The following is a 15661-nucleotide window of genomic DNA, read 5'->3' on the forward strand; positions in this document are numbered from 1 at the left end:
AGCACGCACACTGGGAGCCAAAACTTTGTACTTGTACGGCCATGAAATGGCATAGAGTATATAGCGGGTAAAATAAGTATTGAACACGTCACCAATTTTCTGTGTTAATATATTTCCAAAGGTGCTATTGACATGAAATTCTCCCCAGATGTCGGTAAAAACCTATCCAATCCACACAGGCAAAGAAATCAAACCATAGATGTCCATAAATTAAGTTATGTGTAATAAATAGAAATGGCAGGGAAATAAGTATTGAACACATGAATAAAGAGAGGTTCAAAAAGCCATGGAAAGTCATGACAAAGGCTGAAATCTATCAGTAGTTAGAAAGCAATTCTGCCACTTAGTGAAAAATTATATCAGCTGGTTCAACTGATGGCCTAAAAAAAGGTGTCTCATTTTCAAGATGCCACACAAGAAACATCTCATGATGGGTAAAACCAGTGAGCTTATTGTTTCAAAACATACTAATGCCACTGGTTACAGAAGAATTTCTAAACTACTGAAGGTTCCAGTGAGCACTCTTGGGGCCATAATCCGGAAGTGGAAAGAACATAATTTCACCATAAACCGGCCACGACCAGGTGCTCCTCAGAAAATTTCAGACAGAGGAGTGAAAATAATTATCAGAAGAGTTTTCCAAGAGCCAAGGACCACCTGTGGAGAGCTACAGAAAGACCTGGAATTAGCAGATACAACTGTTTCAAAGAAAACTATAAGTAATGCACTAAAACTTCATGGCCTGTATGCACGCTGACCACGCAAGACTCCATCTATATAAATAAAAATGTAAATGTTCGTCTGTTCAAAATCTTAACTCTCCGAAATTTCATCACCAATTGCTTTGAAATTTTGACGCAACGTTGCATTCGAATACACGCATGTTTTTGTATACCGACTATGTTTTTATATACCAGCTGTTGGACGTAAAAGCAACAGCAAGAGGGGGGAGTTACAAGCTCAGTCCCAGGCTTACTCTCCCTGGCCACCTGGCATTCTCCCCCCCTTTGGTGACATCTCATTCATAAACACTTCTCCCTCTCCTCTCCTGTGCTCTGCTCCTTTCGTGTGCCCTGTGGAGGTTGGGGGGGAAGAGGAATGACGAGACTGTCTGTTTGAGGCCGAAAGACGCTGCTACTCATCACCACCACCACCTGAGAGGCGACCACCTCTGCTCTCTGCACCGCTGCTGCGGCTTCTTCTCCGGCAGGTGAGTCTTATTTCCGACTGGGACACAACAAGCAGGGGAGGGAGGGATGGAGAGAGGGAGGCTCACGGAGAGGCGCAGGCCGCGGTCTCCGCTCTGGGCACTGAGCTGGGCCCGAGACTCGCAGCAGTGGGTGGATAGTGAGCGAATGCAAATCCCACTGCGCCACCGGCGGGAACGGCCCTGTGATCTGGCCAGTACCGGCCCAGGACATGTCAAGCGGATCACCCCCTGCTCCTCTGCCGCCGCCTGCCTTCATCTCTGCACCCCCTCCTGTCACATTCCCTCTGTACTAGAGAATTGCATAACTAGCGATCCCTGACATGACCGGCTCCATTGTGACACCTGACAGCAAGTACCGACCTCTTTAGCGACCTGTGAAGAGTACAGGCCTGCAGGGGTCACAGGGTACAGGCTGCCATCATGCCTGCCTGATGGGCACAACTATCAACAGTGCCAGCATTGCCCCATCTGATATCAACCCATTGTGACACCTGACAGCAAATACCTACCTCTTTAGTGACCTGTGCAGAGTATAGGCCTGCAGGGGTCACAGTGTACAGGCTGCCACCATGCCTGCCTGATGGGCACAACTATCAACAGCACCAGTATTGCCCCATCTGATATCAACCAGCCGAAGCTTTGCAACGGCACGCGGCTTGCAGTAAAATAATTAATGAGCAACGTCATTGAAGCACCAATCTTGGCAGGACCTTTCAAGGGTGAAGATGTCCTCATTCCTCGCATTCCTATGATTCCAACAGATATGCCATTTCAATTTAAGAGATTGCAATTCCCAATTCGATTGCCATTTGCAATCACCATCAACAAAGCTCAGGGCCAATCTTTAGAATTGTGCGGTTTAAATCTAGACACGGATTGCTTCTCACATGGACAATTATATGTTGCGTGTTCTAGAGTCGGCAAACCAGACGATCTCTATATCTACGCAGACAATGGAACAACAAAAAATATTGTATACCCACAAGCATTGTGAAATTAAATATTTTAGAAACGTGCGCTTTCTCTTTTCTTTCTTTTCCATTTAACCAGACTGAGCCACAGCAACGCGTGGCCGGGTACAGCTAGTTGCTGAATAAAAAGCATGTTCAAGCGCATTTAAAGTTTGCTCAACAACATTTAAACAAGCCAGTTAAATACTGGGAAAATACAGTCTGGTCAGATGAGACCAAAATTGAACCCTTTGGATGCCATAATACACACCATGCTTGGAGGCCAAAAGTCACTGTACATCACCCCAAAACATCATACCAACAGTGAAGTTTGGAGGTGGGAACATCATGGGGTGGGGTTGTTTTTCAGCAAACGGCACTGGCAAACTTCATTTAATTGAAGGAAGGATAAATGGACAAATGTACAGTGACATTCTTGAGAAAAATCTACCAGGATGATGACGATGAAACAAGGGTGGACATTTCAGCAAGACAACGATCCCAAACACACAGACAAGGAATCTCTCAATTGGTTTCAGAGAAAGAAAATAAAACTGCTAGACTGGCCCAGCCAATCACCTGACCTGAATCCAATAGAAAATTGATGGAAGCAACTGAAGCTCAGAGTTCACAGAAGGAGCCCACGGAACCTTCAGGATTTGAAGAGTGTTTGTGTGGAAGAAAGGGCCAAAATCACACCTGAGCAATGCATGCGACTAGTTTCTTCATACAGGAGGTGTCTTTGAAGCTGTCATCACCAAGAAAGGCTTTAGTACAAAGTATTAAATACATTTCAGTAAGCATGTTCAATACTTTTTCCTTGTGTCATTTCTCATTATTACACATAACATAATTTATGAACATCTGTGGTTTTATTTAGTTGCCTGTGTGGATTGGATGGGTTGTTAGTTGTTACCGACATCTCGTGAGAATTTCACGTCAATAGCACTTTTAGAAACATATTTACATAGAAAATTGCTGACATATTCCACACTTATTTCATCTGCTCTATGCTCTTTTTAAAAATGTTGGCATGTTAACTAAAATGCTAATATATGCAAATGTATACGTTAAAGAATTATTCCCATCACAGGCTTTATTCCCGAAACTGGAATAACTACTTTTAGAGTTGCCCACTAGAGACAGTGCTACTATGAAAAGCAGCTACTACCTATTAGCGTAACTCCCAGAGACATGTAATGACAGTTACAGAAACAGCATAACACAGCGAGCAACGCTTTTTCCACAACTCAAGAGTTAGGCTGCGTGCCCACTATTCATTTTTCAAGCGTTTTTGCAGCGGAATTTCCGCAGTGAAAACGCTGAAAAAACGCTTGGTAATATGTGCCCCATTGTCCCCAATGATAATCCGCATGTGCTGTGCATATGCTGCGGAAATTTCCGTTGCGGATTATCATTGCGGAAAAATACGCAACATGTCCATTAATTTTGCGGACACGCAGCGTAATTGCAGCCATTGACTTGCATTGAATCACATAATATCCGCATCACTACATGTGCACATGCGGATATTATGCGATTCAATGTGTGGATGGTACCTGGGTCTGGAAAAGAGGAGACTCTCCTCCAGACTCGGGTACCATGGTACCTGTTAAAAAAAGAATTTAAAATAAAAAATAAAGATTATACTCACCTTCCGATGGCCCCCGGTCTCCACAGCGATGCATCCGGTGTGTTGGGCGGCTCGCGATGGTCTAAAGGGACCTTCCATAACGTCATTTAGTCATGTGACATGTCACGCGACCGCTGACGTCAGCGGTCGCGTGACCTGTCACATGACTAAATGACGTCATGAAAGGTCCTTTCTCACCACTGCGGCTTGTACAAGAGACTGTACGCAGCAGAGAAAAGACCGGGGGCCATAGGAAGGTGAGTATAATCTTTATTTTTTACCATTCTTATTCTTTTTTTTTAACTATTTACTTGGTCACATTATATAAATCCATGCCGGTTGCATGGATTTATATAGTGTGACCAAGTTGTCAAGCACTTTTCCAAGTGATGCTAAAATCGCTTGGAAAAGCACTTGATAACCCGCATGCAGAAATGCATGCAAAAACGCTTGACAAACGCTTCTACCTGGCAGGAAAAACGCATGTAAAATCCGCATGTGTTTTTCCTGCCAGGGAGAAGCGGAAAAAATATGCAGCATTTCTGCATCGTGGGCACTTAGCCTTATGCCAACAATATACCGTAGCTCACTTTCTTTCACCCTTTTCTTAACGCCCATTCATTTATATAGGAGGTATGCAAACAGCGCAGCTCATCTGTGCTTAGCTGCTTTTCAGGGGCGGAACTACCGCCCGTGCAGCCGGTTCATTGAACGGGGGCCCCGAGGGAGAGGGGGCCCCTCCAGCCTCCAGCAGGGCCGCCATCAGGGCATGACTGCCCTGACTCCAGTATGGGGCCCGGCCGGTAGGGGCCCCCTCGGGGGCCCCCCTCTTGTGCGTCTCTCTCCTCATGGGGCCCCCGGCCCCATGCTATGCGCCGGGTCCGGGACATTTCAGCGCTGAGCTGCGCTGTTGCAGCAGCGCCTTCATGATTCCCCTGACTTCCGGTCATGTGACGGTGCCGTCACATGGCCGGAAGTCAGGAGAACCTGCTGTCAGCGATTTGGACGAGCGCCAGGATTCTGCAGGGATCGCATGGGGGTAAGTATAACAAGTTTTATTTTTTTTAAAATACAATTAACTAGGAGTGGAGAGATGGGAGAAGCACATGTGTGTGTGTGTGTGTGTGTGTGTGTGTATGTGTATGTGTGTGTGGGGGGGGAGATGGGAGATGCACATGTGTGTGTGTGGGGGGGGAGATGGGAGATGCACATGTGTGTGTGGGGGGGGAGATGGGAGATGCACATGTGTGTGTGTGGGGGGGGAGATGGGAGATGCACATGTGTGTGGGGGGGGAGATGGGAGATGCACATGTGTGTGGGGGGGGAGATGGGAGATGCACGTGTGTGGGGGGGAGATGGGAGATGCACATGTGTGTGGGGGGGAGATGGGAGATGCACATGTATGTGGGGGGGGAGATGGGAGATGCACATGTGTGTGGGGGGGGAGATGGGAGATGCACATGTGTGTAGGGGGGGAGATGGGAGATGCACATGTGTGTGTGGGGGGGATGGGAGATGCACATGTGTGTGGGGGGGGGGAGATGCACATGTGGGGGGGGATGGGAGATGCACATGTGGGGGGGGGATGGGAGATGCACATGTGTGTGGGGGGGGAGATGGGAGATGCACGTGTGTGGGGGGGGAGATGGGAGATGCACATGTGTGGGGGAGATGGGAGATGCACATGTGTGGGGGGGAGATGGGAGATGCACATGTGTGGGGGGGGAGATGGGAGATGCACATGTGGGGGGAGATGAGAGAGGGGCACATGTGGGGGAGGGGGATGAGAGAGGGGCACATGTGGGGGAGGGGGATGAGAGAGGGGCACATGTGGGGAAGGGGGATGAGAGAGGGGCACATGTGGGGGAGGGGGATGAGAGAGGGGCACATGTGGGGGAGGGGGATGAGAGAGGGGCACATGTGGGGGGGAGGGGGTGAGAGAGGGGCACATGGAGGGGGATGAGAGCTGCACATGGGGGGGTTTGAGAGCTGCACATGGGGGAATTGGGAGTAGGGGGATAATGAGCTGCACATAACGAATGTGGGGTGGGGGAGAGTAAATGATAAATGATGATGGGGTGGGGAGAGCACGGACATGATATAATGAATTGGGGCAGGGGGTGCATGTAAATATTGAATGCGGGGAGCAGGAAGTATAGAGTAGGGGGCGTTGCGGATGCAGGAGTGTGACTGGTAACAAATTGGCGGAAAGAGTAGAGGTTCTAATTAAATTATATATTAAGTGCCTATTTACAGTTAATGGGGGCACAGTGGTGGATTACAATTTATATTTGGAATGGTAGGTTGCCTAATAACTAACCATATATTGATGGTGGATGCACGTCTGTATTCAGCTGCGTAATGTAGAAGTTGGGGAATGTGCTCTAGATAACTGTGTTATTTTATGCAGAGACGGGTCCTGGCTGGAAGACGTGATGGCGGTCTGTGCTGGATGAAGGAGAAAAGCGAAGATGAAGGACTTCACCTAGAGACGTCACCGGTGAGTCAGTCTATTACATGTACACTGTGTATAATGTCACTGGTGATCACTGTATTACCTGTACACTGACACTATATACAGAGCTCCTGTGTATAATGTCACTGGTGATCACTGTATTACCTGTACACTGACACTATATACAGAGCTCCTGTGTATAATTTCACTGGTGATCACTGTATTACCTGTACACTGACACTATATACAGAGCTCCTGTGTATAATGTCACTGGTGATCCCTGTATTACCTGTACACTGACACTATATACAGAGCTCCTGTGTATAATGTCACTGATGATCACTGTATTACCTGTACACTATATACAGAGCTCCTGTGTATAATGTCACTGTATTACCTGTACACTGACACTATATACAGAGCTCCTGTGTATAATTTCACTGGTGATCACTAGATTACCTGGACACTTACGTTATACATACCATGTATAGAGCTCCCGTGTATAATGACACTTATGGTAATATTAGTAATGTGGTGGTAATATTAGTAATGTAGTGGTAATATGTGGTCTGGTCATGGTGTGGCAGTTTTTCTCCCTTCTGTGTGGTATTATTCGGTCACTATGTTGTGGTAATATGTGGTCTGGTCATGGTGTGGCGGTATTCCCTGTATGTGGTATTATTGGTCATTTAAAAAAAAAATGTATATGACACATTCCCTTAAAGAAAACTAAATAAAAATATATCTAAAAAGAGTATTGGATATTTTAAGAAAATTTTAATAGGTTAGAGTAGGGCCCGCCCAGAAGAGTCTACCTTATCGTGGTGGCGGCTTTAAAAATCTTTTGGCCAAAACAAAAGCTGATGGCTATGTATGTGGCGCCGTCACATGGCCGAACGTCAGGAGAACCTGGTGGCAGCGACGTGGACGAGCGCCAGGATTCTGCAGGGATTGCATGGGGGTAAGTATAACAAGTTTTATTTTTTTTAAATACAATTAATTAACTAGGAGTGGGGGGAATCAGAGATGCACGGGGGGGATGAGAGATGCACATGGGGGGGGGTGAGAGATGCACATGGGGGGGTGAGAGATGCACATGGGGGGGTGAGAGATGCACATGGGGGGGTGAGAGATGCACATGGGGGGGATGAGAGATGCACATGGGGGGGATGAGAGATGCACATGGGGGGGGATGAGAGATGCACGGGGGGTGAGAGCTGCACATGGGGGGGTGAGAGATGCACATGGGGGGTTATGTTTACATAACTTTGTTGCCTTATGAAGGGCAGGGGGGGCCCCCCAAAATTTCTTGCACAGGGGCCCACTACAGTCTGTGTCCGCCCCTGCTGCTTTTGTAGTCCTTCCTCTGGTGACAAGCACCTAGAAGTAGTTGTTACCATTTCGACAATAAAAAGCTGAGATAGGAATAACTCTTTAACACATGCCTTATTAAATGTACGCAGTGTGAAATACATCATGTAAGTCACGAACTGCTGCAAGAGTATGATACAAAATATAGCTCTGAGCTTTAGAAAACTATTTGGTGAAAAAACAGGCTACTGACCGTGATATGGGGGGCAAAGAAAATCAACAGATCTTAACCTAGTTTGACCTCAAAGGTTGAATGTTACTGTAAGATTAGGAAAAATTTTCTCATAAGCAAGTCAGTTTTCTACTCTTCTAGCTTTATAAATATGCCAAATGACTTCAAAGTTGATGCATCTTTGATATGCATATTGATGACATTTCCTTCTCTGTATTGTTGTCATCTGTAATTCTAATCACATCATTATGTATTTCTTATCTGGCTTGAACGGTGTCAAATATGTGTATACAGATGTGTCAGTCTTTCGGTGCCCCACAATTGTTTGTTTGGAGCATCTAGAGTTCATATGCAATTTTTGTAGCAAGGCTGTCACAGTACACAATAAATTAGCTCCTGGCTGCGCTAAACAAACTCCAAGTCATGTAAAACTTTGCTACATATGTATGAACATACATAAAAGTATCAGAAGAAAGTATATTGCCATTCGAATACCACAAACGCAGCCTCAGGCATAGACACTAAGTTCAACATCTGAGAATAAAATTAAAGGGGACCTGTTATCAGGTTTTCCTTTATTAAATTACTGCCAGTACATAATGTCCTTCCTAATCAAGAACCTAATGATCCATTCCATGCGCCCCTGCATCCCGGTATACACGTAAAAATTATGTTTATTCACTGCTCCACTACTTTGGAGAAATCAGACATCTGTAGGAAGTTAGAGAGCAGCCGCAGCTCTGACTTCTGAAGTCTGATTTTGTCTGAAGCAGGGGTAAGTCAAGCGGCCGCTGATTGGCTGCAGGGATCGCGTGACATAATGTCACACAAGCCCTGGGAGAGCTGGCGCTAACACCACTTAAACGGCGACCTCACCAGAGGTGAGTATAGCTGTTAATATTTTATAAGGGGCACACATTGATTGAGAAAGAGTTGTCCGAATAGTGGACAACCCCTTTAAGAACTAATAAATCAGTTTCACATTTTTACTGGACACTATGGGACCTTTTCTACATTTCTACATTCCTCAAGTTACTAGGTACTTTGTCAATAAATGAAACAACTTTGAAATAAAAACATGACATATTAGGACGGTTTCATATAGCTCTAATATGGTAAAGTACTGCTGCCATCTAAGTTTAGTTCAGTACAGCCTGGGATGGACTGTGCAGTTCTATAACGCAGTCAGGGAAGGTCATCATAATCCATTCTTATAGTGATTTTTGATATAGTGATAACTTTTAGGATAAATATTATACCCATTTTCTCTTCCATATAAATATATTCATTAATAATTTAAAATACCTTACATTTCATGTAAATTCCAACAACTATTTTATACTACATTTTCTCCAATAAACCTATACTTTATGAATCTGCAATTATATTAACACTAAATTTAGTATTTCATCAAAGACGTAAAAGTCACAGAGTAATTTTTAAATAAAAAGATATGGATCTCTTGTCACAATGGTGGCGACTAGTGATGAGCGAGTATGTTCTGTTACCGCCGAGTATCTTCAGCGGTAAGAAACAGGCAGTCCTCACATGTATTAAAGCTGTCAAACAGTCGCAAATCATGCACACAGCGCGACTAAAACATAACACCCTAGCATGCTGAAGATACTCGGGAAACACCCGAGCATGCTCGTAAATCTCGAGTAACGAGCATGCTCGCTCATCACTAGTGACCCATTATGATATTAACGTTAATACATATAGGATGCATGTGGAATTTTCTAATATTTTCTTTACTTTGAATATACAGATTTTATCAGTCACTATCAGCAATTAAAAGTCTGTGTGCAAAAAAGCAACATACAAATGACTATAAAGTTACGCTCACATGTGACAGATTTCTGTAGTAAAAATGTCTGCTTCATGAATCCATTTCCTACATACTGTATGAACAGGATTTGTAAAACTCATGCATATATTGCATTACAAACCTATTCATGTATATGGGACAAATACTGGAGGCAGGCATATCTTCAGCACATAGCAAGCAGGATACATTCTGCTTAATGGCGCTCCTTGTAAAAAATATATACGTCATTTTTTGTGCTGTATTGAAAACTGTGGCAAAGCAATTATGAACTTAATTTTGTAGTAAATGTAGAGAGACACTGGATTTCACATTTTTCATTCTTAAAGTGAATGCCCATTGTTGGGTTCGTTGTCTGGATAAAAACAGTTAGAGCTCCATATTTCAGATGCAGAGCTCCAAAACTCCTGCATAGACATAGATTTAGAATATAATATTCTGGCTGCTTGCTGGCATCACTTGATGGAGCTTAGGATCTTCCTATGAATTGATTTAGCATGTAGATAGATGTATGAACAGTATGTAAATTACAGATCGAGCATGGAGAGGGGAAAACTGGTGAGAATGCAGGATAGAAGTCAAATAATGGTCAGAAATGATGTTATTCCTAATGGACACATACAGGACATCTTATTCTGAAAAACTACTTGAAAGTACAGTTACCCTTTAAAACCTTAAAATAAAAAAATAACATATGGGACATTCACTTTAAGATGTTCTACATTAAAATTTGCTTAGCGTTGAGTAAAGCTTTATTAAATAGTCATCTGTAATACCATATACAATAAAATCCAATATAAAATAATCAGATAATAATCAGTGTTTGTAGCACCATAATGTAGCTTTGTTCAACATGAGCACCTAGGCAGCACCAATACATTTATAATATATGAAGGTGAATAGTCTTGGATTAAACCAAGTTAAGATAAAAGGGTTGTCTCAAAATGCCACTTTAGGAGCGCACCGCTTCCATTTCTCCCAGATTCCTGCTTTGCTGGGCCGGTGTGCTCCTGTACATTGACAGTTCAGACCAGCATCATGGTCGTGTCGCTAGTTCAAACTGAGCACCCTCTCAGGATGATAACACAGGCATCTTTGCCTTTGCAGCATGTGAGAGGTACAAGGGGCTGAAGCTGTCCAGATCCAGCGATCCTGCCAGCTTCAGAATCACACGCGCATGCTTTAAATGAATTGAGCCTGCAAGCGGAGTACGTTCATAGCCTATTTAATTAATAATTGAACTGCAGGGTATGAACACTGTACACTATAAAAATGAAAATACCTTTGTTGTTGAGAACGGAGAGGATTTTTACTAAGGGGTAAATTGTTTTTACAAGAACTTTGTAATTTTACCCATTTGTGAACTTGAGACAACTCCTTTAAGTACACCAACTTATTCAACTGTTCTTCCTAAATCAATACACTGTGTTCCAAATTATTATGCAAATAATATTTTCTCAGATTTTCCCAAATTACCTATATGAATTGCAGTCATTGTAATTTTCCAGTCAAATAACTATTAGATTACAATTGAAAGGTTTTTGTACAAACTGCCTATGATATCAGTATATTTTTAAAAAAATAAAAAACTCAAACTGCACTCAAAATGCATGTTCAAAATTATTATGCACAGCAGAGTTTTCAACCTTTTCATTTTAATAAAGAAAAAAAAATGGTCATTTTTGAAATTATAAGCATTAGCAGGTTATTACAAACTGAAATCAAACAGTTTTCAACTCAAAACTTTATTCTAGGTGATGTTACATTTGCACATAGGACTCCTTGCTCGAAAGGAGCTTCTGAACTCTCTCATCCATTGAATTTGTCAGGTTTTGGATGGTTTCTGCTTTAATTGTTTTGCATGAGGACAGAATACCCTCCCAGAGCTGTTGCTTAGATGTGAACTGCCTCCCGCCATCATAGACACTCCTTTTGATGATGCTCTAGAGGTTCTCAATGGGGTTGAGGTCAGGGGAGCATGGGTGCCACACCATTAGTTTGTCCCCTTTTATGCCCATAGCAGCCAGAGATGCAGATTTGTTATGTGCAGCATGAGACGGGGCATTATCATGCATGAAATGATCTCGATGGTCCAGATGGATGGAGTGGAGGATGGCTGGTTGATGGACACCCCATGCAAACACGGCTATGGCGCTAACAAGGAGGAGGTGGAGTAATGTTTTGGGCTGAAATCATGGGGAGAGAGATTGTCGGACCTTTTAGGATCCCTGAAGTGGTAAAGATGAACTCCATAATGTATGTTGAGTTTCTCAAACAGCACTTCCTTCCATGGTTCAAGAAGAAGAACCGTGCATTCCGCAGCAAGATCATTTTCATGCATGATAATGCCCCGTCTCATGCTGCACATAACACATCTGCATCTCTGGCTGCTATGGGCATAAAAGGGGACAAACTTATGGGGTGGCACCCATGCTCCCCTGACCTCAACCCCGTTGAGAACCTCTGGAGCATCATCAAAAGGAGTGTCTATGATGGCGGGAGGCAGTTCACATCTAAGCAACAGCTCTGGGAGGGTATTCTGTCCTCATGCAAAACAATTGAAGCAGAAACCATCCAAAACCTGACAAATTCAATGGACGAGAGAGTTCAGAAGCTCCTTCCGAACAAGCGGTCCTATGTGCAAATGTTACATCACCTAGAATAAAGTTTTGAGTTGAAAACTGTTTGATTTCAGTTTCTAATAACCTGCTAATGCTTAGAATTTCAAAAATGACTATTTTTTTGTTCTTTATTAAAATGAAAAGGTTGAAAACTCTGCTGTGCATAATAATTTGGAACATGCATTTTGAGTGCATTTTGAGTTTTTTATTTTTTTAAAAATATACTGTTATCATAGGCAGTTTGTACAAAAACCTTTCAATTGTACTGTAATAGTTATTTGACTGGAAAATTACAATGACTTCAATTCATATAGGTAATTTGGGAAAATCTGAGAAAATATCATTTGCATAATAATTTGGAACACAGTGTATTGAAACCATATGAGAATTAAATATATGTAAAATGTTTCCTTATATAATTTTGCATTAGTAATTTTTTTCTATAGCCAAACATTTTATTTGGGTGAGTCTAGTTCTTTCTGATCTTTTGTAGAATTATTTAACCAGAATATAAACATAAATGTTTAATATTTTCTATTCTTGAAGCTACCCTATACTTTCTCTGGGTGGCTGTCCCTATCTGCTACTATAGCTGTATGGGCATAGATTTCTTTATTCTACAGTAATAATGTGTTTTATGTGATTACTAATGCTGCAATATTTGAAAACAATGTCGTTTTCTTCCGCAGAGGCGAGTTAGGACTATTCCGGAGGGGGCGTCTCTGCCCCCATTAAAAGCCCTGCCTCGGATTTTCTGATCATGCTCATCTGTGTGTGATTGACAGCCTGCATAATGGTGGTCCTACTAAGATTGGGGCTGTATGTCATCACAGGGGGCGTGATTAAAAAATCTTAGGCAGGACAAAACCAAGGGAAGAGATGCCCCCATACTAGTCCTGCCTCACATAAAACACCTTATTAGAATAAAGAAATCTGCTCCCATTCTGCTATGGTTTCATTTGGCAGCTGTGAGGGGACCAGAGAGGTTCCCATTAAAAACAAAAACGCAAGTTAAGTTGGTTTTAACGGGTAGCTTATAACCAAGGTAAAGAAGTTTGAGCTTTACATTGTGTTTTTCATCTAACATATACAGAAAAAGATATAAGGCCAGGGACTTGTCCATGTCACTACAATGTAACTTGGCCACGCGTCTTACACATAAGAATTAGAATTGTTCCTATGTAATAAGTTCTACTCTATCTCTAATTTGTGAAATTGTCATAGTATAGCACCAAATCTGCAGCTAATTGTAAACTTTATTATACTATTTTTTTGGGTGATAAATCTTGTTTATACTTTTTATTTTTGTTTTTAGATTTAATAATCAATATAAATTTTCATAATGTTTCAATATGTTTTTCATTTAGTTTTCCACGGACCTTAAAAGGGTCTCACACCTTAGAAAGCTAGATATAAAGAAATGCATAATGAAATTTATCATCAGAAAATGACCCGCTATTTAATTCTGTGTTTTTAATGCTAAATGCATTTTATATTACATTTTTTACATTTTCCATATCACTAGAAATCTTGCAATTTTCACATGCACCACTAGGCCTAATGTTAGGCTCTGCCTGTTCCTTTCAGCAGCCATACAGGCAGTAATAGTATTGCTCTGACTCACAGATAGGAACATTTTCCTCTACGCATGCTCTGATCTCGGCAAAGGTCCCTATGAGGGGAAGAGAAGGAGGCTGTAATCACCATCTACTGTCAATGCTGGATCTTGTATCATCAGCTGTGTATAGAGGTGTTAGCTCTCGTTGTACTCCTGACTGTAATCGTAATAACTGCTGAAAAGTAATCTGTACAGAACAGACAGTCTCGGTCTAATATTAGTCTTAGTAGACAGTGTAAAAATTGCTTGATTTCTTTTAAATAAAATACAGTGATATGGAAAGTTAAAAAAAAAAGTTTTTCTTGTAAAGGGAATCTGTCACCAAGTTTTTGCTAAATAATCTGAGAACAGCATAGTGTAAAGACAGAGACCCTGGTTCCAGCGATGTGTCACTTACTGGATCACTTACTATAGTTTTGATAGAATCACTTTCATTAGCAGATTAGATAACTAGTAAATCTGCTGGCATGTAGTCCTCCAAATTCATGACCTCTGTATAACTCTGCCACCCACACTTTCTGCCTATCCACAGTGTACACAAAAAGCTACCAATCAGTGGTTTGAGCAGGGTAACAGAGCTCAGCACTCAGAGAACTGGAAGATCTGCAGCAGAGAAAACAGTTTTTAATGAAAACTACATAATGCAGACACGCCTCTGGAATCAGGGTCTCTGCCCCTACATCATGCATCTCTGAGATGGCATAGCAAAAACCTGTTGACAGATTGCCTTTAAGCACATGTAACACACAAACCTGATTTAAACAATAGGTCATTTTGATATAACACATTCTCTATATGTCCTGCCCAGCCTCTTTGTACCATCGCTGCCTTCAATTCTATTGGAATTCCTGAAGACCAGCTGAGGACCTGAGTCATTTCATAGATAGAACCGTTGCTGTCTGATAACAGTACAGCTTGGTTGCATGTTATTGCCCATTTTAGCTGAAGTGCTTTTAAAAAATCAGATTTAGGTGGAGAATTGTAATTATATTTAAACTACCGGAAATGTCTTTAAAACTAAAAGGTCATATATTAGAAATATCAATGTATTTAATTGTCTATCTAAAGTATTAAATATTTGCATGTCTTTTAAATTAAGCTAAATAATCAATAACATTTACAAGTACTAAAAATTTGTGAAACAGCTCTGTGTAGCAGTATATACATATATTTTTACATAAAGGAATGCCCCAAAATTTCAATATATTATTCAAAATTAAATAAGCCTTCTTTAAATAATAAGGTACAACAGTTATCTTATGGAAAGCTGTGCATGAAATGCTCCATATAAGTAATGTAAATTCTAAATGTAAATTGCTATCGTACCGAATTCCATGGTCCTGGATGCCATGAAGCATCAGCAGGGCATAAGTGTGTGTTACACTGGGCTATATTTGGTGGTTTATTGACCATTTCACAATTTTGATCATCCAAAACTTGTCCACTTGTCATCTGGCATATCACCAATCGTGTTCTCATACCTCCACCACATGTCAGGGTGCACTGTAATTTAAAGGCAGAAATTGAAATACAATTCAAAGTCATAATAACTTTTAACACAAAACAAAGTTTAACCCTTTGACAAGCTTTATGGTAAAAGTAACAGTAACAGGAGTGGGTGATAAATACAGAAGTGGTGACGTGTTTCTATTATACTTTTCCTCTGATTGTTCCACTCCTGGTTTTGGCTTACAAATACTGATGTAAAACACTGACCAAATACTGAACATGTGAACGTGGCCATAGTACTCTTCCGCTCCTGCTTTAACTAATGATAAAAAATACGCCAGCTTTCTTGGCGAGCAG

At 41.9% G+C, this 15661-nt stretch overlaps 1 protein-coding gene across 1 annotated transcript in view; it reads right to left on the reverse strand.

Annotated features, from left to right (window-relative positions):
* Window positions 1-15661, reverse strand: part of ADAMTS20 (ADAM metallopeptidase with thrombospondin type 1 motif 20) — a 342835-nt gene that overhangs the window by 101163 nt on the left and 226011 nt on the right. Inside the window, exon 28 of the mRNA XM_073652029.1 lies at window positions 15182-15358. Coding sequence (XP_073508130.1) covers window positions 15182-15358 — 177 coding nt within the window. The remainder of the gene's footprint in view (window positions 1-15181; window positions 15359-15661) is intronic.

This window comes from Phyllobates terribilis, unplaced genomic scaffold, assembly GCF_046119375.1.
Source record: "Phyllobates terribilis strain yellow unplaced genomic scaffold, ASM4611937v1 Scaffold_11__3_contigs__length_659146591, whole genome shotgun sequence".
Lineage (NCBI taxonomy): Eukaryota > Metazoa > Chordata > Amphibia > Anura > Dendrobatidae > Phyllobates > Phyllobates terribilis.